We start from the raw sequence: 23353 nt of genomic DNA on the forward strand, positions 1-23353 counted from the left end.
CAATCTAATCAGCTAATGATATCCACAGCTAGACGTAAAGACTTTCTCCTTTGCATATGTCTTGTCCTCCTATTTCTTCTAAATCAATATCTCTGTTTTTAAAAAGGCAACCTTTTACGGTTATGAAGTTAGCACATGCTCCTTGGGAAAAATTGGGGGAAAAGTACAAAGAATAAAAAATATAAACCGCTATAACCCACCACCCACGGATAAATGCTGTTAATACTGCCCTTCAGTCTATTTTATGTGTATATACATATGTTTAATGACATATGTCACAGAGATACTGTTTTGTGTACAATTTAGCTCCAATGACCCTGGCTCTCAGGTTGATAGAAAAGTGTGGATTAAGGACAGCATGAGAATTGTGACATGACATGAAAATACTCAGTTTAGTAAGTGGATCATATTGCAAACATACATGGAAATACATTACTCTGTGTATCCTTACATAATATTTATATGCTCAGCTGGTTCTAGTGCTGGTGCAAATTTCCCCCAGTAACTCCTAATATGGTCACCAGCTAAGGCTCTTTGTACCCTTCCCTCCAACACAGATTGGGCACTGTTGGTGTAAGAAACGGTTTTCACTTAACTTCACATGTGAAGCTGTGTCTTAACTTGGCGTTTCTCTCACTTGACACTTTCCCTCTGGAATCCCCAAGCCCCTCTCGTGTACCTGGCAGAGCACCTGCTATCTTTTATTTATTTATTTATTCATTCATTCATTCATTCATTTAAATCTCAGCTTGCTGCGTTACTATTTCCAGGAGACCCTCCCTGACCCACACCAGGTAGGCTGGCTCCTCTTCCCACTCCTCTTGTGCAGGCTTTACGCTCTGAATCTCTAGCACTCAGTCCCACTTGTGTATGAAGCCATCTTCCCCTATAGTCTGAGCTGCTTGAGGGTAGAATCGCTTTTTATTTCTGTCTGAATACTGGGTCAAGCGTAGTGATGGAGAGTTAGTGCCCCATAGATTTGTTAATTGAGTGAATGAATGGATGGATGAATGAATGGAGGCTGAATATGTCACTTAAGACATATGCCTTTATGAACACTATCTTTTTATGAAAATATTGACCGAAGGGGGCCCATTCTGCAAATCAGATGAAGTAATTCGTAGACAACTCGGGTTCTTTAAGAATAGTGGGTGTATCTGCAAAAAAAAAAAAAAAAAAAAATGGGATGCACTTAACAAGAAAGGAGAGAGGAGATTTGTGTTCCAGAATTGTCTGGGGACCGTATAATGGGCAGTCTTCTCCAGTGTAGCCAAGCTTTTCTGAGAAGTAAGAGGTGCAATGGACAGGTCATTGCACCTGACATCAGGAGACTCGGAATCCAGGCCTGGAGCTGCTTCCAGTTAGCTTATTACAGTAATTCCCTGACATACAAACCTTCAAGCTGAGAACTTTCAAAGATGCGAACGTGCATCTGGTTCCAGCAAGGAACCAGCACCTGTGCCATCATCGTCAGGCGTGAGTGAAACTGCAGCTTGCCCTCCGTCTCCTATTGCTGACGATCCTTCAGCTCTACCATCTCCCACCTCCTCTCCCTCCTCCCATCAGTAACTCTTCTTGCCTGTTCACTCCATGCCAGCCCCTGTATGCCAGCTATTGTACTGTACTAGTGTACTTTTCAAGGTACTGTACTGTAAGATTAAAAATGTTTTCTTTTTTTGTGTGTTTGTTTTTTTATGTATTATTTGTGTGAAAAGTATTATAAACCTATTACAGTACAGCACTGTATAGCCGATTGTGTTAGTTGGGTACCTAGGCTAACTTTGTTGGACTTACAAACAAATTGGACTTATGAACACGCTCTCGGAATGGAACTCATTTTGTATGCTGGGGACTTACTGTAATTAACTTAAGTTAATTAATTAACCTCCTTGGGGTTGAGTTTATTGCTCAGTAAAATGCGGTTATTAGACTAGATCATCTCTAAGATTACTTCTCGTTCTAACTTTTAAAGGTAGGGAATAATGATATAATAACAAATTAAGATTTCAGTTCAAATCTAGAAATGATTGGAATTGAGGAATAAGATATGATTCTGATGCACCTATTAGTGATTTTCTCTGTTTATTGGGATTAGCAGAAAATCCGGGGGTTCCGAAGACCTCCACAAACCTCTGCCCCTTTGACCTCTTTTAGTGCTTCAAGCATGAGAATAGCTTCTTTCAGAGAAGGTGCTGGTTTTTTGGGTTTTTTTTTTTCAAGTCTTTTGAAAAGTTACAGTGTTACCAGGGATGAGAAAGGAAATGGGGGCTGGAAATGGGACCCGAGGGAAGGTGTGTTTTACTGTTGGGTGGAGAATTAAAGAGACCAGAAGTCCAGAACCCAAGGGTCTTCCTTTCTTACTCTCTTCCTTCCTTCTCCAATCACTGAGTGAGTAGTTGGGAAGTGTCCGCATGTACCAGGCCCTGGGAAGGCGAGCCCTCGGGTCTGGAGCCCTGCACTGGGGCGGCTGGGAGTGTTTGGGAGGCAAAGAGATCATCCCCGGAAGCTTGAGAGGCTGGGAGTTGGTGGGAATGCATTTACTGAGGCGGAGGGTAGAGTGCCCCTTCAGAGGGCACGTAAAGAAGTTACAATAAAGGTCCGGGAATTAGGACGCCTGGTTTATCTGCCTAAGTAACCTGAAAAGTAGAACGCACGCTTGAGTATCTGCTCCGGCTCTTGTAGCAGGGCACCAAGAGCTAAAATCAAATCTTCGTCCTATAAAGACATGTTGAATTGCTGTCTCCTGTTTGTAGTCAGAATTCCCTGACATAAACTAATCTGAGACTTGTCGTGCTAGAACTAAATCCCTGGAGAAGATCACTAAGCCCATTTTATGCGGAGGTGCGCACAGGTCTACGAGCGTGACCGGGGCTCTCTCCTCCTCAGCCCAGGTGGCTGCACCAGTTAGGTATCTGGGGGAAGAATAATTCTGCTTGGACCCTTTATCCCTGTTCATTGGGAAGAGACTCATTTACTGTTATGTCTCGGTGTTTCAAATTATATATATTTGCCTGCAAAGTAGAATAGCTGCTATTCCAGACTCACAGCCAAAGACTTCTTGCAACCATTGGATACTCTCATCTCTAGAAACCAGTTTCAAACCTCTGTAGGGACTCAGAGGAAGGTATAGAGAGTGACAACATAAAAAGGGAAAAAGGGCCAAAGGAGTGAGCAAAGAGACATTTAGAGACCAGGGCCACAGAATTTGTTTATTTAATAAAACTCTCCATGACGTTCTGCCTGAAATGATTCTTTGTTTCTGAGGTTCCTCCTTTCTATCCCTCTGTCCATATCAAACTCACTGAAAAATATTTCTGATTCCTTTAAAAAAGTCTTTAACTTCAGTGATACCTTTCATTTGTAGTCAGTGTCAAATCTAGAGTGAAGGCAAATTCTTACCTAAGGAGCTAGTCTAAATTTCTGAAAGGAAACAGCAATTACCTACTACCCCTAGAGCTAAATAAAAACGAAAATGGAATGGGGAAAACAAGACTTTCTGAATCTATTTCCTTCATTTGGTGATAGCCTCAGGCCCTAAATCTCATCTTGTAGAGCATCACATGTCTAGCTTTAGTTTTATTCAGCTCAATTCTATGGCCCTAAATCTCATGAAAGGCATGTTATAAACTCAAGGAATTAAATTCTTCATGGATTTATGTGTGACTCAGAAAATGCATCCTCACAACCCACAGGGGAACAAAATGGTTCTGTTTCCACAACGTCTGCAAATTGCTGTACTGTTTTTTTTTTTTTCTGAGAGATGCAATAATTAAAGTCATAAGAAATTCAGGTAAGCAGGTGGTATCAGAGAGTCCCAGCCTATAACAAGACATCATTGAGAGCAGGGAGTAAAGCAACGGGGGGTGCAGAAGCAGGCACTAGTCAGGTTCAGTCAAGTAAACAGCTGTTGTTAAAAAGAATTATATTTTGTAGGAAACAGTACTCTCATTTAAAAACTGGCATTCTGGAGCAGTTACCTTGTCCATGCTCTTGGGGTTGGGGGTGCTGATTATCAAATGCTAGGCGGGGCTCTATTTTCATGTGCTTTAGATAGAGGGTAGGCTTGGTAGACTGAATAATAGCTGTCCCCACTGCCCCCCGCCAAAAGATGTCCAAGTCCTAATCCCTAGTCCTGCAGCTGTATGTTTAGATGGTAAAAGGGACTTGGCAGATGTGATTAAATGAAAGATCTTGAGCTGGGAGATGATCCTGGGTTATCTGGGTGAGCCCAATGTCATCACTAGGGCCCTTAGAAGAGGGGGGCAGCATGGGGGCAAAATCAGTAGTAGTAGATGTGACAAGAGAAGCAAGAGGTTGGAATGACACAAGGAAAGGACCCTGAGCCATGGAATGAAGTTGACCTCTAGGAGATTAAAAAAACAAGCAGCTTCTTTCCTCAGCATTTCCAGAAGGAACCAGCTCTGTAGATATCTTGACCAAAACCCAGTGAAACTGACTTGGGACTTCTTACGTCCAGAACTGCGAGAGAATAAATATATTGTTTTTAAGCAACTAAATTTGTGGCAAATTGTCACAGAAGCAATAGGAAACATATTGTAGGTTACTGAGAAGGGCTCAGGGCATCAATTTAAGGATATAATTGTTTAGTTCTTAAGTACAAAGTAGGAGCTAGGTTCTGCTGAACCCGCAAAATGGCATCAACTTATAATGATAACATTTCTTAAGTGCATTGCACTTTGGAAATTACTTTCACATGCAGTTTTTAGAAGTAGATTCCCAGATTAGAAGGAGATAAATAGCAATTTTTTTCGGAACCTTAAGGCTTAAGTTATTTAGCTAGACTTCCTAAAACTCTGAAAACTAAAGCAAGCATTGGTCCCAGAGGTTAGAACACTTAGAGCATGACTTAGAAGGAAGTGATCTTTGAGTTGTAAAGAGCTTTTAGAGAATATAGAATGTAGAATATAGTAGTTTCTGATGGACTTCATGTAGCTAAAGTGTATGAATGATACACTAGCTTTTACCTCCGTTGTGTTTCTTAGTCACTAAAGTGTGCCAAAAATATGAGAGCAAATTTTCATGTAATGATTTTTTTTAACCAGAAGAAATACACCAAAACGTTTAATGTCAAGATTAGAGGTGATTTTATTTATCATTTATTTTTATATTCCAACTTTTTCTTAATGAGTATGTATTAACTTTTATAATCAGAAATGTAGTACCGGGTGTTGTGTGTTCCTTCTTTCCCTCCCTCTACAGTTGTGATTCTTATTCTTGCTTTGGAAACAGGTCACTTTGAGAATTGGAGGAAAACTGTGAACCCAGGTTGCATAAAAATGCACATTCACCCGATTTTTTTCCTTTGGTACAAATGTCAGGGAGAATCACAGATAATCCTAAATCCATCCATGAAACTGCTGAGAGTCCTTGAATCCCATGTGAGAGTCTCCATCCTAGAGTTGGTGCTGTGACAGATTAGTCAAATTTTAAATAGCTGGATGGAGATAGCTTGGTAGAAAAAGGATGTACTTAAGATCTGTTTCTTCCACTTTCTAGCACTGTAAACATAAGAATCATTTAACAGCTCTGGGACCTAACATTTATCTTAAATGGAAATCATGACACCCACTTAAATACATGTAAAAGTTCTTCACAGACTATTATACAAATATTATTTAGGTGCTTTATAAATTGAGAGAGACATAGTCTCAGTTTGTGTTCAAAGAATTATGACTAAAACCTATACTCTAATTTATTCTTAATTTCCATTGAACTATTATTGAGAAAAATTTCAAAAGTGAATTTAGGTAGATATTGTCTACATTCTTAGGGTGGTAATGAAAATAGTTTTCTAAGATTCTTGAATTGGGAGTTTGCAAGTCACTTTTCTTTGGAAATCACTAATGCTTTACAATTATCTTTACCAGAGTTATGAATTTAGTTATGTGTTTTGGCACATGCATATGTGTATGTGTGTGCATGTGTGCATGGGTGCACATGTTCATATATGTGTTTAGCCCATTTATACTACATACAAAGAACATAATTAACCTAGAACCTTTAATTGCTATGAAAGTGACCATTCTAGTAATCATTGAATATAAATTGGTTACAATGTTAAATACAGATAAGACTATAAGTGCACACAGAATCTTTGTATTGAGAATATAAATGAAAGCTCATTTCTCATTTTTTTGAAAATTGAATAATTTTTTTCTGTTGAAGTATTCAATATTTTTTTTAACATCTTCATTGGAGTATAATTGCTTTACAGTGGTGTGTTAGTTTCTGCTTTATAACAAAGTGAATCGGCTATACCTATACATATATCCCCATATCTCCTCCCTCTTGCATCTCCCTCCCACCCTCCCTATCCCACCCCTCTAGATGGTCACAAAGCACCGAGCTGATCTCCCTGTGCTATGCAGCTGCTTCCCACTAGCTATCTATTTTACATTTGGTAGTGTATATATAAGTCCATGCCACTATCTCACTTTGTCCCAGCTTACCCTTCCCCCTCGCCATGTCCTCATGTCCATTCTCTACATCTGAGTCTTTATTCCTGTCCTGCCCCTAAGTTCTTCAGAACCCTTGTTTTTTTTTTTTTTTTTAGATTCCATATATGTGTGTTAGCATATGGTATTTGTTTTTCTCTTTCTGACTTACTTCAGTCTGTATGACAGACTCTAGGTCCATCCACCTCACTACAGATAGCTCAATTTCGTTTCTTTTTATGGCTGAGTCATATTCCATTGTATATATGTTCATTGCAGCTCTATTTACAATAGCCAGGACATGGAAGCAATCTAAGTGTCCATCGACACATATATTCAGTATTCTTTTTAAAAACCCGATTCACTGATACATCGTTAAATCGATGTTATTATCATCTCCCACAACTCATGTAGAGTGAGGAAAGATAAGTCAATGCTCACAACTCTGAAATGAATGCTATGTACATTTTGGGTTCACTTTAATAAAGCAGGCTGGAAACCGCTGAGAGTATTTTTCCAACATATTAGTCAGATTTTAAAAATACACTAGATTTGTAAAGCGAAGCCATCTGCTTATACCAATCTGGTATTGCTTCCATAGGTAAGAATGTTCACAAGTTTTTGGTACCAATAGTTTCCACTTTTTCTTTATTGAATCAAAATATTAAGTGACAATAAAATTCCTTCCAGGTTTTTTTTTAATAGATGGAAATCTGTTCCCTATGAGAAATAAATATATCCAGCAAAATTAATCAACAAGACTGTTATAACATTAATGCAATCAATTACTTCTTGAAAAATCTAACTTAAAACACTTTAACATTCATTTCGATTATCCTTTGAATCTAAAATAAAGGTCAATAATACTATCACAGAAAAAATAAAATAAGGTTTTGAACTTGAATTATAAGGAAGGGATACACATTCATTCTTAATTAACTACCTGAAAATTTGTCCCAAGTGCATCTTAACATTACTTTTTGATGTTCTTCCAAATGACTAAAAAATGAAAAGGGTCATCAGTATTGACTAAATTCTCAGAATTACCTCATACATTTTCAAATAAAACCCATTTAATCCAGAACAAAGGATGAAAACATAAATGCCAATATATCCTTTTTAACCCTACTCAAGCTCATCCCAAATTAATTTATGATAACTTATTTGTGAAAAAATGTTGGGCCTTCATATTTCATCCTTAATTTTAAGTGTTCAAAAGCGATTGACTCACAAAGGGAACCATGTGACAAAATGGAGTGAGTCGCTTATTGTGTGGAGATGATCAAATAAGTAAGCAGGAAATATTTGAGGAATATTTGTTTCCACCCTATCTATCCTTCCAATTCAGACTCACAGGGAGATAAAAGAATTAAAACAACAGCAACAATAATAATGAAACTAAAGATATTTCAGAACACAGTTTCTCTGAAGCACTTAAAATCTATTTTAACCAAAAGATGTATGATGTCTAAGCAAAATACAGAACATGACAGGGTTAATAAGGGTACAGTCCCACTTATAGACTTACATAGTCCCATTATACCCCATTTCGTTGATTCTAAGATGCAAAGGTTTTTTTTTTTTTATAAATATCTCTGAAATTGATATACATCTTGTAATCTATGATGTGACATAGTTGAACAAAATGGTTTTTTTCCTTTGTAGCTAACTGATGCATCTTAAAGTCAATGGTTTCTTAGATCCGATGAATTTGGTTACATTGAAATAATGGCTGTGGCAATGACATATATGAAGAAAAATAGGTAGACTGTTACTTTGTGAAAATAAGAAGTGTTAACATTTAATAATGACATCAGTGTCACAAAATATGTTCTTTAGAGTTTTTTGTTTATTTGAAGTTGAAATAATGTACTTGTTTTTAGTAAACCAAACAAAAACTTACATATTTGGAATTTAAGCAACCTACTCAATAAAATAAACTAGAATATAACAAAATGCAGAAGGCAAGGGGAAAAGGATCTTTAAATAATGAAATCAGTATCAATAAGGCTGTTTCTTGTTTATATATTCTCCTCCCTTAGACTTCATTTACTTTTGTATTTATAGATGAACAGATATGTTCATCTAGTTTGCAATGATTGATTCAATGTAACAAATTTGAAAAGGGGGCATGTTGTCAATTGGCAGCCTGAAAGCAAGGGAGAAAACAGGATGTGTATTGGGGGGCGGGATGAGTCACAAAGATCAGTAGCATTGTCCTCTCCAATCCAAGTGAAGTCAGTCTTGCAACCTTCAGTAAGCCCCAAGAATCACTGCTGGAACTCAGAACTCAAACTACATGTCGTCTTAGGGATATAGAATGGTGATTCGGGAAGGTTGTGATAATGAACAACTTGTATTAGGAAGCCAAAATATAAATGTCATTGTTCTTGTTGGAACATTAACTTACTTGAAGGTTTAGGTCTTAAATAATTGAAATGGTATTTTAAATCGTATATAAATATATGATTATATTGGTTTGGCCAAAAAGTTTGTTCGGGTTTCGTGTCCCATCATACCAAAACCCGAACGAACTTTTTGGCCAACCCAATATCTAATATAGAATTGTCATGGACTTTTCATATTAAATATTTTGCTAATGTTTTGGTTTAAAAAAAAAAACTACATGTCATGTTAAGTTGAGCCTAAATGATCAAGCAAAGTCTAGAGGACTCTGTATATCCTATTTATGGGGTTGAGATTGTGCATATTCCAAATCGAATTTTAGATTTCTTTCTTCTCTTAAAGAGATCAAGCACCATGGGGTAATTTATCCTTGACAGACTGGGCTAAGCAAGATTTTCTGTTCCTCATATTTGGTGTTAACTCTTTGGCTGTCTTTGTATCCAACTTCTTAATTCTTTAAGCCCCTACTCTGCCTTGCCCCATTTTAAGAACTGGATATGTGGCAGTCAACAAATGAGACACAAAAATATGTCTTAGGTTTGTGTTTTAAAAGAGCAAGATAGTCCAAATAAATAAGATACATATTAAAATACATATATAAAAATACATAGAATTTTTCAAAGTTGTGACTGCTATGCTCTAGAACCTTAAATCAGGGAAAGAAGAAGGGATTGACTGTGTTTGGAGGTTGCTATTTTAGCTAGATTTGTAAGAGAAGATCTCAGCTGGGATGATAATAAGTGAGCAAAGATTTTGCAGGAGGTGAGAGAGTCAGATGGAAGAGCAAGCACAGAAGTCCTGCCATAGCAACATGCCAGGTAGGTTGAGGAAGGCATCTGGTGAATGAAGAGAGAGAAGCAGAGATGGTGTCAGATAACAAATGAAGGTAGATGAGAGATACAAATCACATGGAGCATGGTTTGTAGACACTGTGAGGACTTTGGTTTTTACTGAGGTGTAGGATTTTGAATAGAGGCGTAATATAATCTGATTTATACCTTTGACACTTTGGTCACAGTGTTGAAGGCACATCAAAGAAGACCAAGGGTGAATCCCAAGGGACCAGTCAGGTTGCTATTGTAATAGTCCAAAAGATCATGGTGGTAGGTAGCAGTGCATACAGTGGGAAGTGATCATATGGTAGATCTATTTTGAAGATAGAGTGAATACATTTTGTTGAGGAATTACATAAGAGGTACTAAAGAAAGAAATGAGATTAGTATGATGCCCAAGTTTTGGGGCCGGAGGAACAAGAAGAATGGAGATGTCATTCCAGAGATGGGGCAGATTGGAAAGCAGGTTTGAGAAAGAAGACTGAGAGTTTAATCTTGGCCATGTTAAGCCTGAGATGCCTACTAGACATCTTCATAGAAGTGTCAATGTAGGACTTGGTCATTGAAGAAATGAAGACCTGAGTGATGAGTTAAATGATTACCAGTAGCTATCATTTATTGAACTTGCACTATTTGGCAGGCACTGCTGTGTTTTATATACATGTTCTCATTTAATCCTCATAATAACCTTATTGCATTATTATGACCATTTTACAGAAGAGGAAATAGAAACTTAGAGAGGTTTAGATGAATTGCTCAAGGATGCACAGTCAAGCCTATGATTGCTTTACTCCAATTGTGATTTTAGCTACTGTTTTATATTACCGAGGGGAGTGTGGGCAAGAGGCAGTAAAAGTGTTCCAGATAGATGGAACAACATATGCAAAGTAGAGGGGCCAAAGGGAGCATGGCATCTTCTGGAGACGTTGCGAGCACAGGGAAGTAGTTGAATAATCAGCTTCCAATGAACTAATGCTTGTGTGGTACTTTACAGTTTTAGAACTGTTTTCTCATAGGCACACATATTAATCTCTGTGAGGGGGGGAAATGTTTTTATTATCTCTATTCAGTGAGTGGGGAAAGAGCCTTACAGAGCTAAGTTCACAAATTTAGTCAATTATGAACCAAAGTTTCACCTTGGACTTCTTTTGCCAAAATGAAATAATTTTTACATTTCTAATTACTTAAAATCTTTTTCAAGTACCCAGTTCAGAGGTGAGGAAATATACATGGGAATACATACATTTTTGATCTTGAAAAAGACAGGGAAATTGGAAAAGAATTTCCGAGATAGAAATGAGTGATCTGGGACATCATGACAATAATAGCTGTCATTTTTAAGCACTGAGGATGTACCAGACACTGGACAAGGATCTTTACATTCATTTACTAAATTTAACTGCACAAGAATTAAAAAGGAGATTTTATTATCATCTCAGTTTTAGAGGTGGGGAAATTGAGGCTGAGAGAAACTGAAGCAACTCACTAGAGGTTATTATACAGCCAGGATGGAGCAAAATCCGGAAATGAACGAGACTGTCTGAAATCAGAGTTCAGACTCCTGACAGGTTGCTCAGGAGCCACTCTACCTGGTCAGTAGTATATTGTTTGTTTTTATGCATTCAAAGGTGAAATGAACGACACCGAGGAGGTTCTCATGAGTGTAACATTATTTTCTGAATTGCAGCAAGGTATGGATTTCGGTTCATCCGCCCTGAACGGTTTTCACCCTGGTTTTTTGCTACACTTTTATCACAGTTTAAGACAGCAGATGGCTCTCTTGCGTTTTCTTTCGCTTACCTCTATCTGTAAACAACTAAACAGCGTTTTGGGGAGGTAAAAGGAAAACTAGAGATTAAGCTAAAAGACTTTGATTAGCCCAAGTGCTGCCCCCCACCCCATGCTCCCTTAAAACCAGAAACCACCTAAGATAGAAGCGTTTAAGGCTTGTGAAATTCACACTCTGAGTAGACGCCCTGAGACTGAGTCGTCCGCTGTTTCAGGCGCTGCGCCAGGGGTTGGAATAAATCAGGAAAGAAAGAGTATTTCTTGGTTCTCAAAAAGCTGAAAAGCTTCATGCTCCAAGGTGGGTTATTAATGCCAGTGGAAGCCGTGAGGATTAATTTCCTTTCCGCCTTGGGTGGCTTGGGGTGGGCAGCGGAAAGCTGCTTTTAAGGGCAGAGAGTACCGGAGCCCCTCGCAGCCAGCAGCGCGCGCACGCTCAGGGGAACCTGCTTGCTCTCCGCGCGCCCTGGCTGTGGCCGGATGCCTGTCCGCGGTGCTGAACCGCAGCTGGGCGTGGAAGGGAGGGGTCTGAAGGAGACAAAAAACCGACCTCCCCTTGGATTATACAATCCAAGGAATTGGGGAGAACCCTGAGTTGTAAGAAAATGCCTGGAAAGAAAAGAATTAACACAGCTTTAATAAGAAGCAGCTTAATCTCACTCTGTTCAAATTATTATACTACACACATATATCACGAGGATTAAAAAAAAAAAAGCAGCAGCTAACTAGGTTATGTAATTTGGGGCAGTTGTACTAGATTGAAAAGGTCACTATACTTAACATTTTGCTTCTTTGAAAAACTCATTACTAGCTTTAGGTAAATATGTTTGCTTTAATTGTAAAGTCGTTCGGAAATTCCAATCTGTGCTGTCTGAAATGTCCAGATAGCCACTGTTCAATAATGGAAGGTAGGAGTAGCTACTACTTCTGTTCAATACGACTTATTCCGGTGAATTTCTTAGAAGAAACACTTAAATAGCCTTTTATTAGATGTATCCATCTCTGCAAATGTCCTTCCCTTTTAAAGCAAGATCATGGCAATACTAAATACACTTAGTAAACATGTAAGAACAAAGACATGTAAAACAGAAAACAAAAGAAAAGGTAGACATGGAGCAAAATAGTTAACACACCCTTTTTTCTTCACTTTTTCTATCTCATAGGAGATTAAGGATTGCAAATTTCTGGGAAAATTACTCATGCATATTCCTTTTAGTAATCGTAGTTATTACATATATATAGATTTCATGTAGATAAAACATGGTAAGGTGGGGAAAATAAGCTTACAGAGTATGTTCTTTAATGTTAAATAGCATATACATTATCGTAAAGCCAATGATATCTGCATTGGACCCAAATCTAAACACTCCTCTTAGATTAAATTCTCTTCCCCAAGAGAGGCTTATTAGTAAATACAGTGAAAAACAGCTGAGCACTAATTGCTTCCTTGGAGAGACTGTGGATAAGTTCCCTAGAGCAGAAGGTGTCTAGCCTCCCTGTAATCAGCCCTTGTCTGAACTTCTCCCACTTGCCTGGCTGCAAGTCTCTGTAGTACTTTACTGCCTATTCCTGAGGCAAAGAGAAAGTGGGTGTTGGTTCAGAACTGCTCCCAGGGCTGCCTTCCGAGTGTGTCTCTCCTCTTTCCAGCTCTAAAGCGGTCACCAGAAAAGTGATTGTTACAAGTACCAATTATCAGATGAGTTTTCTTTCCTCCGTTCTTCACACTGGATTGCGAGAAGTCTAGCTTGTGGGTTTCTTTTCTTTACCTTCTTGGAATGATAAGCAAGCAGTCTAAAGGGAAGAGGAAAAGGTAAGAAGCCATAGGAGCACAAGCTACTCAGAGTTCTGTGGCTCGGAGTGTGTCCTAGGAACCAAAGATCTGTGTTCTTCCAAGCACGAATTGTTCCTCTCCCAACCTCCTTTTCTAGGGTGCCCTCCACTTGCTCCCCTCCTCCGGGACCTTCATATTTTTGGTTATCCATGACAGAATGCTGCCAGGACATAGACAGGAAATCAAGGAGAAGAGGCAGCAGCTGTTGTATCTGAATTTCAAACACAGTTCACATGCTTTGCTCCCTGGCTTTCTACCCAGGGACGCCAAAGACGGCAGCTCAAACTGGAGTGTCCCTCAGTCCGGCTGCTTTCTGTTGTCGCTGGAATACTGTGACACCCCGCCCGCCCTTAATATTCTGTGGTGGCTTCTTCAATATTCCGTTCCCGCTGCCGTTCTGCAGCAGCTACAGCTGCTGCCATCTCTTCCTCCAAGTGCTAGAGAGCAAATTTGGGAAGGGGGTCTTTCCACACCACCTCTCCACGTCTTGTCTCCTTCCCTCGTCCCTCCTTCCCTCCTTCTTGCTCTGTCTGCTACGGTTTCAAAATGACAAGCCTACTTTTCCTGGGAGCGGAAGGGAGAGTCCAGCAAGTTTGGGTGGATTAGGCAGGGAGTGGAGGCGCCTCCCTCCTCAGGACACACTCTCCTCCCTCCCAACCTCCCTCCTTCCCCCTCCTCCTTCCCGGGGTGGAAAGGCTCTGGAGCTGAAGGGATTAGCGGGGAGGGCGGGATCCACCTCGCGTTCCAACCACGGCTGAGAGTGCCTGCGGACCAGGAGGCACGTTAAGATCCAGAAGCCCTCGCTAAGCCTCGGAAGCCTCGGAGACGTGCGAGTTTCATCCAAGAAAAAGCGCACTGATGATTCCTTCAATTCCACCCGCTCTGGCTCAGCCTCTCAGCACCCCACCCCCCTGCCATCCGTTTTAGCTTTCTTTTACAGTATTATTAATATTTTTAAAAGGCATTATTATATATACCTTTTTCTTTCCTTCTGAAGACTGGCATAGGAGGGGGACGGGAGGGGAGTGTAGCGGGGTGGGAACGAAGCGCTCTGATTAGAGATCTCCGGGGAGAAGATTGCGCTCTCCAGATGCTGATCTCCAAAGCACTTGACGATCACCGGCGGACTCCGAGAGCGGGCGGCGGCGGCGGCGGCACCGGCCGGGGGGCCGCTCGAGTCCGGCGCTGAGTCCTGCCCAGCGCGCCCTGGGCGGACCGACGCGCGGGACCCGGCCGGCACCTGCCCTCCATCCCTTGCCCGTGAAGAAGGCGGCCGGCTCTACCTCCCGCCCGGGAGGCGGGCCGGGCAGGAAGGCGGCGCGAGCGGCGGCGTCCGCGGCCCCGGCCCCAGTCCAGGCTCCGACGCGACCGCGGCGGCGGGCACGACCTCGGGCTCCCGGCGTTCGCCCCGCCGCGCCCCGGGCGCATTTGCGGGCCCGGCCCCGCGCTCCGCGGACAGGGCGATGGGTCCCAGGCGGGACTGAGCGCTCCCAGTCCCCGGCCCCGGCCCCTCCGGCCTGCCCTCTTCGCCGGCCCTTCCCGCTCCTGTGTCCCCAGCTCCCTTCCCTCGGCCCCTCCCTCCTCCGGACCCGGTCCCGGGGCCACCATGGCCGCGGCCATCGCCAGCGGCTTGATCCGCCAGAAGCGGCAGGCACGGGAGCAGCACTGGGACCGGCCGTCGGCCAGCAGGAGGCGGAGCAGCCCCAGCAAGAACCGCGGGCTCTGCAACGGCAACCTGGTGGACATCTTCTCCAAAGTGCGCATCTTCGGCCTCAAGAAGCGCAGGTTGCGGCGCCAAGGTCTGTGTGGGTCCCGGTTGGGAGGCGCGCCCTCGGCTCTCTCCCCTCTCCCCGTCCGCGTGGGGCCTTTTCGGGCTCCCCTGCCTCCCTCCGTCTCTCACACCCTCCCCCCGCTCCCCCCCCCCAACACAAGTCTCCCTCCCGAGCGCCCCGAGCGCCTGCCGCCCTCGGGAGCGGGGCGTCTGCTCCCAGGCAACCTGTAGCCACTGGAAACTCACCCCGCCGGCAGGCTGGCCCGCTCCCGCCGCTGCCCCTCGCTCTCCGGGTCCGATGTGGGCCGACTCCCAGGGAAAACCTCTTTCTGCTCCGAGGGTCTTGGCTCCCCTCGGGGTCGCGCCGGCTGCTTCCAGCCCGGTTGGAGATGCCCGGAATCTCCGGGTCTGGTCTCCCGGAGCCCCCTCGGCTCCCGGACCTCGGCGGAGGGGCTGGTCCCCGCCTTGCGCTCAGCAGGGGCTGGGCTGAGGGAAGTGAGCCGAGGGTGTGTTGGCGCTGAGAGCCAGTCCAGTGGAGATTTCCCGGAAGGCTGCTTCGCGAGCAGCACTGGTCACTCTGAAGCCCTTGGGTCGCATCTTGGGGTGAGGAGAGGGGCGCAGAGGGCGGAGAACGAGTCCCACTTGGGGGTTTGGCAAACATCCCTCATACGTGGTAGTTTCGATTCAAGGACTCGCGAATTACGTGAGGCAAAAGAAGCAGTTACTACACACGGATGACTATAATAGTTGCCTTACTATACATATTGTTTGAGAGACAGCTAGTGCCCAACATGACCTTCTGTTGCTGCCTTTAAAATGCCAGGGTCCGAGAAGGCGACTCACTCCTGAGCTGGAGCCCAGCGCCTTTTGTTCCCTTCCGCTCCTCTCCACATCCAGTTGCTAGGGGCGGTTGTTTGGAGAGCATGTGGGGTGTTTTGTGGGAGAAATGGGGATTGCTTGCTTTTCATTACTAAGTGGGCCCCGCAGGAAACACTGAAGAATATATTTACGTTAATAGGAGTATATGTTTGCCCAGCACATTATATTCCTGGTGCCCAGCTGTATTTATTTTAAGTTCCCTGTTGTTCCAAAGATGTGTGAGAGAAGCATATGCTGTACGTGTGTATCTGTGTGAATGTGTGTATGTGTGTGTGTGTGTCCCACACATTTGCAGATATACGACCGAAAGTTTCAGTGCTTCTTTAAACAAAGACTAGAACTAAATTTTTTTTTTTTAATCGCTCATTGTCACAGTTAGAAATTGGAGTTACTTGCTCTTAGAATCAAGCTTAGAAGGCAAACATCTGAGGAAAAGCAGAATGGAATTTTTAAGGTAGATAAATTATATAGCTATAAAAGAAGGAACTTCACGATGAAGACTTCGGGGACAATATTTTCAGACCAGTGTAGAAGCTATTAGGAAAAAGGGACTTTAATTTTACGCTTTAGCCTAGAAACTGATCCAGCAAACCTTGGTATTATAAGACCAACTCAACTGTTTTAAACATTGCTGACCCATGGAGGGTCACATTATCATGACTTAACGTATTTGCTTCTCCCCTAATTTCATCTGATCATCTTTTAGAACACAATTTTCACCAGGTAGAGCTCCAGTGTTGCCATCTATTTGAAGTAAATAAACATATTTTCTTCTAGATAGGACTGTTTAATATAAATGATGATTAAAACTTAGTGCATATTCTTTAAATATAAACCAGTAGATTATTTTATAAATATGAACAATAAATGTTCTGTGTCATATCGGGTGATGAAGGAGGGTTTGCTTTACGCTTGTGAATTTTAAGATGGGGATGAATTTTAACTTTTTACCAGATAAAGAAAGGCATCTGAGCTCTCTGATAGTCTATTTCAACATTTGCAACCCTGACTGTTCTCTTGACATTCATGAGTTTGCACTGATATATTCGAAGTCACTTTTGCTACCTTATTTTTGGTGGGAGAATGGAAAAGAAGATAAGCTAGAAGGAAATTTCATCAAAACCTTTCCTATTATCCTTCTTATATATCTTATATATCAAGAAATATATTCTTTAGTGAAGAAAAATATAGATATATCCCTTGAGTATCAGAAAGGAATTAATTATTAATTTAAGCCAAAGAAATACTAAAACTATGTTATGTAAATCATATATTGATATATAATTACATGATTTTACAATATATTATTAAATATAACTATACATAATTATTTTATTATTTAATTAAATATTCTTTTAGGAAACATTTTTTAAGCATATTTTCCTTTTCCTCCTATACTCACTCTTTGCATAAGAACTGACCCCAGGAAATTTTAAAAGTCTGATTTGTTAATTTAGAGATATAACTTTTAGGTATGACAATTCTATATATCTTTGTATTTGAAAATTATTAATTTGACAAAGCGTTATTGAATCTTTGTAATATGTCAGGTCCTGTTCCAGGTATTATATGTGGAGTGTTGAAAAGAACAGACGAATCTCCTTCCATCATGGAGCTTACAGACACGGGGTAGAAAGTCACTGCAGATGGCAAGGAACAAGTTAATACGAATTGCAAACGTAAAAGTCCTAAAAAGCACAAAGAGGGCTGAGGTAGAGAACCACGGAGCGGGGGGTGAGGGTGGGTAGGAAGAGGGACCTAATTAGATCAAGTAGGCAGGGTGGGCCACACCAAGAGCTACAGGTTGAATGCTGACATCTGAGAAGGATGCAGAGATGCAGAGGTTTGAAGAGCAATGTGTGTGAAGCCCCTGAGGTGGGAATAACCTTAGCCTGTTGGGAGAAGCAAGGGAGGTGTAGAAACTTTAAGTACACTGTCATTTTATATTATGTCTGTGTTGTCTGCAGTTTGCATTTTGACAAGGAAATACAAATATATTTGACATGTTTGCCAACAAAATAAGGAACAGCTCGATATTTTGTCTTTTGGGAAAGAGTAGTATACATTTCTTAAATGTAGGGATTTTTTCTTTTTAATCCTCCTTTAAGTAGTAATTTAATATAAAGAGTATGACATATTTATTTATCCCTTTTGGTCAAACCTTACCCCCCAACTCTGACCACCTCCTACCCCCATAAAAGGATGGCTTTCGTATCTGTAAAGGACAGAAATTTGCAAGATGGCTTAGTGGTCGTGGTGAGCATCACACTTTATCTTACCTTTCCAGATTCATCTTCCTCTACTCTTCCTCTAACTCCTTAGACTCCAAACATCATTCAAAGTTCAACCAGGGACTTCCCTGGCAGTCCAGTAGTTAAGACTTCACCTTCCAATGCAGGGGGTACGGGTTCGATCCCTGGTCGGGGAGCTAAGGTCCCACATTGCCTCGCAGCCAAAAAACCAAAACATAAAACAGAAGCAATATTGTAACAAATTCAATAAAGACTTTAAAAATGGTCCACATCAAAAAAAAAAATCTTTAAAAAATAAAATAAAATACTTGGTCTTTAAAAAACAAGAACAAAAAACCCCACAAAGTTCAACCACGTGGTTTCAAATCCCTGTGCCTTTGTTTGTGCTTCACTCCATGCATACAGTCTTCTTTCTTCTCTCTTCACCTGTTGAAATTATCCCCATTTCTTAAAGCTTGAAAAAAAGTGCCAGCTCCTCTGAGAAGTCTTCCCTCATTGCAGAGAAGTAAAAATAATTCTCCATTTTATACCTCATGATTGTTGTTTATGCCCAATCATAATTAATTCACACACATATTCAGTAGATTGTAGTTGGGAGCAACGTCTCTGTTTTCTGCACTCATAGGCTCTCAAATCTTGACAGAGTGTCTGCCATGCCCTGGGTACTTGTCACTGCCCTCAGATTGAAGTGAAATAAGGAATGTCAACATCTCCAAAGCTGAAAAAGTGTCTTTGAACCACAGTGCTCTTAACTAGACCATTTTAGAAGTAAATATACTTTTCAAAATTTTATATCTTTTTTACTTTCCCTAAATATACACATATAATCTATCCCTTTTTTCAGGGATTGGAATGTGACTACATATTTGTGAGTTACTCTCAAGAATGCGAGAATATAACCAACCTCACTCTAAGGCTTAATGTATGAAAAGAGATACTTAGAATATCTGTTAATTTAGCTAAGGAAATAAGAAGGTACAAAGAAACCAAAAATTTGCAAACAGTTTTATTATTTGGAATCTCAAGAAGAAAAAAAGAAAACTGAAATAGAACCTACATGCAATGACGTATATGAACATTTTATCCTAAAAGTGTTGCATTTTTGTTATTAGCTTTTAAACAAAACAAGATCTTTCATTTTTATAGGATAATAACCTTTCAAAATCTTTGGTATAGCTAATGCAATTGTGTTTTGAAATCTTTTTTTTTTTTTTGGCTACTGTCATAGGAGCCATGGTATCATGTGTCATGTATGTTTACTCAATAGTTTTGTGGGTTTCTTACTCACACATTTTATTTAAAATAAATTACAGTATGTCATAAGAAACAAGGACTGAAAAATGAGCTGCATAAAAATTGTTTTCAACTTATTCTTTTGTATAAAAGGCAGAAACATATATATATGCCTATATATATTTATTTGTTCCTCTGTGACAATGAAACTCATCAGCTATCCTAATAAAAGAGAAGTGGTCTTCCTTCTTACAAGGTACTATTTAAGGAAAGCCATGCTCACCCTCAGAAAATAATCAACAGCCAAGAGTTATCGAAAGTCCACCATTCTTGTGCTACTGCTTCTGAGCCATCACCATTGAAAATGCAAAGACCGCCTGCTTATTTGGGCTCTTTAGGTCAAAATAAAACAAGAGAGTATTTTTCTCCCAAAAGATCATCCTTCTTTTCTTTTCAGAAGTGTATTTTTTTTACTTTTTTAGGATGATGTCTGTGGGAGTCTTCCTACCTATCTTTTGATAATACCTGTTGCTAACTTTTTGATAATCAGAGTTTTATTATTTGTTAGTTTTATTAAGGCAAGACAAAATTACAGTTTTTCTAATCTGAACTGTCTCATTTTTTTAACAAGGGCTATTTTGTCAAATGTAGGGTTTCTAAGTAAGAGATATTATGGGCATATTACTGACTTGGTACATAAAACAATTTTAAAGATTTTTTAAAAAACATTGACCTTGCTTCCTTATATATTTTTTCTGTGGCTTAATTGTTATGATTTCAAACATTCTGCATTCGCTATAGGCTTCTGAAAAAGGATAATACCACTATGGTGCAATAAATTAAGTGGTGGATATGGAAAGTGTAAGATTGCATAGTAGGTCAGGTAAGGTGCAAGTAAGGTTAAGTAAGATGGTTTGCTTTGGGTTAAGTTAGATTCATTGATTGAGTTGAGTTTACATATATTGAGAAAATGGTCAGTACTATTAACAACTGGTGAAGAAATCCTTTGACATTTCTTTATATAAGAGTTCGGAAGCAACAATTCCTCTCACACCCCCCAGTAGGTTACCGTTATCAGTTATAGATTTCACTTTATATTTCAAATTAGTTTAATTATTAGTACAGCTCTTCTACATTTACCTCCCAAATTCTGTTTGTCTGTTAATAATTTTAGTCTATATAATGTTACTATAAGAAAATTATTTTAAAATAGACAGAAACCTCCCCTCTCTTCAATGTAAAATGATATCTTCTAAATTTTATTTACTTAATTTTAAAATAATGGCAGAAATTGAAAGGGAAAGGTAGATGAAGTATTTTTCAATCTGATTTATCACTTAGTTCCAAAATCTAGGTTTCTTTCTAGGTAAACTGTATATTAATTTCTCTCCAAATGGTGAGAAATTTTAGCCACAAAGGGCTATGATATTTAGATAATACAAATTGTGTGTGATGTTTTAAATATTGTCATTTTGGCACTCAAGGGCTAAAAACAAACAAAAAAACAAACAAAAACCAAAAATATAATGGTAAACTCAAACATATAAGAGACCATTTTAGGGGGGTTGATGCAATTTAAAGTCAACTGCACTGTGTTGACATGAACAGAAAACTAATTTAGTAATTTTATCTATAATGATTCCAGCATTCATTTTAAGAAATTACTATAATTTAGTAATTTTATCTAATAATGAATATATCACCATTCACTGTTTCCTGGGGGTGAAGGCTAGCAGTAGGGCATGGTAGTAGGAATCTAGCCACCTTTTATAAAAACCATTTTATGATAGTTACCACTTTGTCATTCAGGAAAGAAAAGGTTATTTTCATAAAGCTGTATTGTGTGAAATATTTTTTGTGGAATATGCGTTTCACCCTGTGCTTTTATAGTTCTTTGGTATCAGGTTTAATAGGGACCCATATGGTATGATGATGGGGGACAGCCACTTAAAAGTCAGTGTCTCACCAGTGCCTGGCATATAGCTAACACTCCACAGCATTTACTGAATGAATGAAAAATCCTGTATTTCTCAGGATTTACAAGTAACAGCGGTATAGAGTGGCAGGTGAGATCAGTGTGCACATGGCAATGGCTATAATTGACTCAGGCACTGTGCCCTTGAGTACTGTTTCATCCTCACAACAAGCCTATGTAGTAGGTATGCTACATTATACACTAATTGATGATACACTAAAATATTACCCATCTATCCATTTTGTAAATAAGGTATCTAAAAACCAAAGAAAAGAATGAGTAACTTGTCCAAGTTTACATAACATTAAAGAGTGGAGCTGGTTTTAAAAGCCAGTTTCCAGGCTGACTCCAGGGTCCCTACTCTTAACCAGTGCCAATTCTCAATTGCCACATATTTTATTTCATTACTTCAATTAGTTGAGATTCATCACCATTTCATAGCAAAGGAAACTAATGCTCAAAAAATTCGAGTTTTGCCAAAAGACTTAACACGTAGCAAGTGATAAAACCGGAATTCAAGAGCAAATTGGTCCTTCAGTCCTCTATTCTTCTCACTACTTTACACTCTCAATTCTTCATGACAGCAACATTAATGGAAGACACATTATTTTAAGGCACATAGTAGATGCTCACCATATATATCTGTTGATTGGATGCATGTAATAATGTGTTATTTACTCTTTAAAATTGAGGGTGTAGGAAAGTTTGCCTGGAATTAGAGACTTATTTGTGGGATTTGGGGAAAGGGACAGTAAATAAATAAATGCTGTATTTTACCAAGCCATTTTTGACATAGGAATGTAGCTTTGGTTTTCCAACAAGTGTTTGGAAGTGACACATGTTTGATGTTATCTTCCTAATGAATTGCAGCATTGACCTGAAATTCTGAAAAGGATTAATTTGGAGGGCTTTCATGAGCATGTAGTGACTTTCATGACAGGTCTTTCATTAATTTTTGATTAATTTTCTTAGATTATATATTTTCAACATTTCTTATTTCTGTTAGGAAGCCTTGTTGGTTACATGCCTTATTGGCTTTATTGTACATGATAAACTGAAGCAAACCAACAAGGTTATAGAGTCACAAATGAATCATAAAAACTGTAGATTGTTAGAAATCTAGATAATGTATGTTTTATGCTGCTTTTGAGTTAACACATTGGTTCATAGTCTTTTTCTAATGAGTTCTTAGATCTTATTCTTAATACCAATACCAGAAAAATGTAATGTAGTCAAGGCTAAGTTGTTCTTAAATTGTATTATGTACGTTATAGAGATTGCACATGGATGAATGTTTATTTCTGGGGCAGCCTTACAAATCTAGTTATGTGTTATTTAGATATTTTATTGGCTTATCTGACTCTTCTTTTCTTCTTACTTTGCTTACGTGGTAAGACTAACTGGTTAATCCAACTGCCCACCTACTTTGTGCCTGCACTTACACAGCTGATTTTGCCTGAAGAAAAACACACATATGCATGGATTGGTTCTACTTTAAATTCATAGTCAGTAACATCAAGTGGGCCCTTGGTACATTTTTTTTTATAAATTTGTTTATTTATTTATTTTTGGCTGTGTTGGGTCTTCGTTTCTGTGCTAGGGCTTTCTCCAGTTGCGGCGAGCGGGGGCCACTCTTCATCGCGGTGCGCGGGCCTCTCACTATCGTGGCCTCTCTTGTTGCGGAATACAGGCTCCAGACGCGCAGGCTCAATAGTTGTGGCTCACGGGCCCAGTTGCTCCGCGGCATGTGGGATCTTCCCAGACCAGGGCTCGAACCCGTGTCCCCTGCATTGGCAGGCAGACTCTCAACCACTGCGCCACCAGGGAAGCCCCATTTTTTAAAAATCTATTTCCACTTACATAGATTATATTTCTTATCTTCTTTCTCTTCAGACATCTATACCTCCTCCCCCATCCCCACTGTCAACTATGT

At 40.0% G+C, this 23353-nt stretch overlaps 1 protein-coding gene and 1 long non-coding RNA gene across 6 annotated transcripts in view; one reads left to right on the forward strand and one right to left on the reverse strand.

The window, feature by feature from the left end:
- FGF14 (fibroblast growth factor 14) overlaps positions 1–23353 on the forward strand; it is a 626727-nt gene that overhangs the window by 429675 nt on the left and 173699 nt on the right. Inside the window, exon 1 of one of the 5 annotated variants that reach the window (XM_082434711.1) lies at positions 874–13289. The exons of 3 other annotated variants lie outside the window; for them this stretch is intronic. Coding sequence is in view for 1 of the 2 variants with exons in the window: in XM_082434708.1 (XP_082290834.1) it covers positions 14917–15109 (193 nt within the window). In the remaining variant the exon portion in view is untranslated. Of the gene's footprint in view, positions 1–873; positions 13290–14826; positions 15110–23353 lie in introns of those variants that run through there. One more of the 5 variants, XM_082434708.1, reaches the window with a different exon arrangement.
- Positions 1–23353, reverse strand: part of LOC309647422 — a 179103-nt gene that overhangs the window by 54637 nt on the left and 101113 nt on the right. The gene's annotated exons all lie outside the window — the stretch shown is intronic.

This window comes from Balaenoptera physalus (assembly GCF_965194825.1).
Source record: "Balaenoptera physalus genome assembly, chromosome: 18".
Classification (NCBI taxonomy): Eukaryota; Metazoa; Chordata; class Mammalia; order Artiodactyla; family Balaenopteridae; genus Balaenoptera; species Balaenoptera physalus.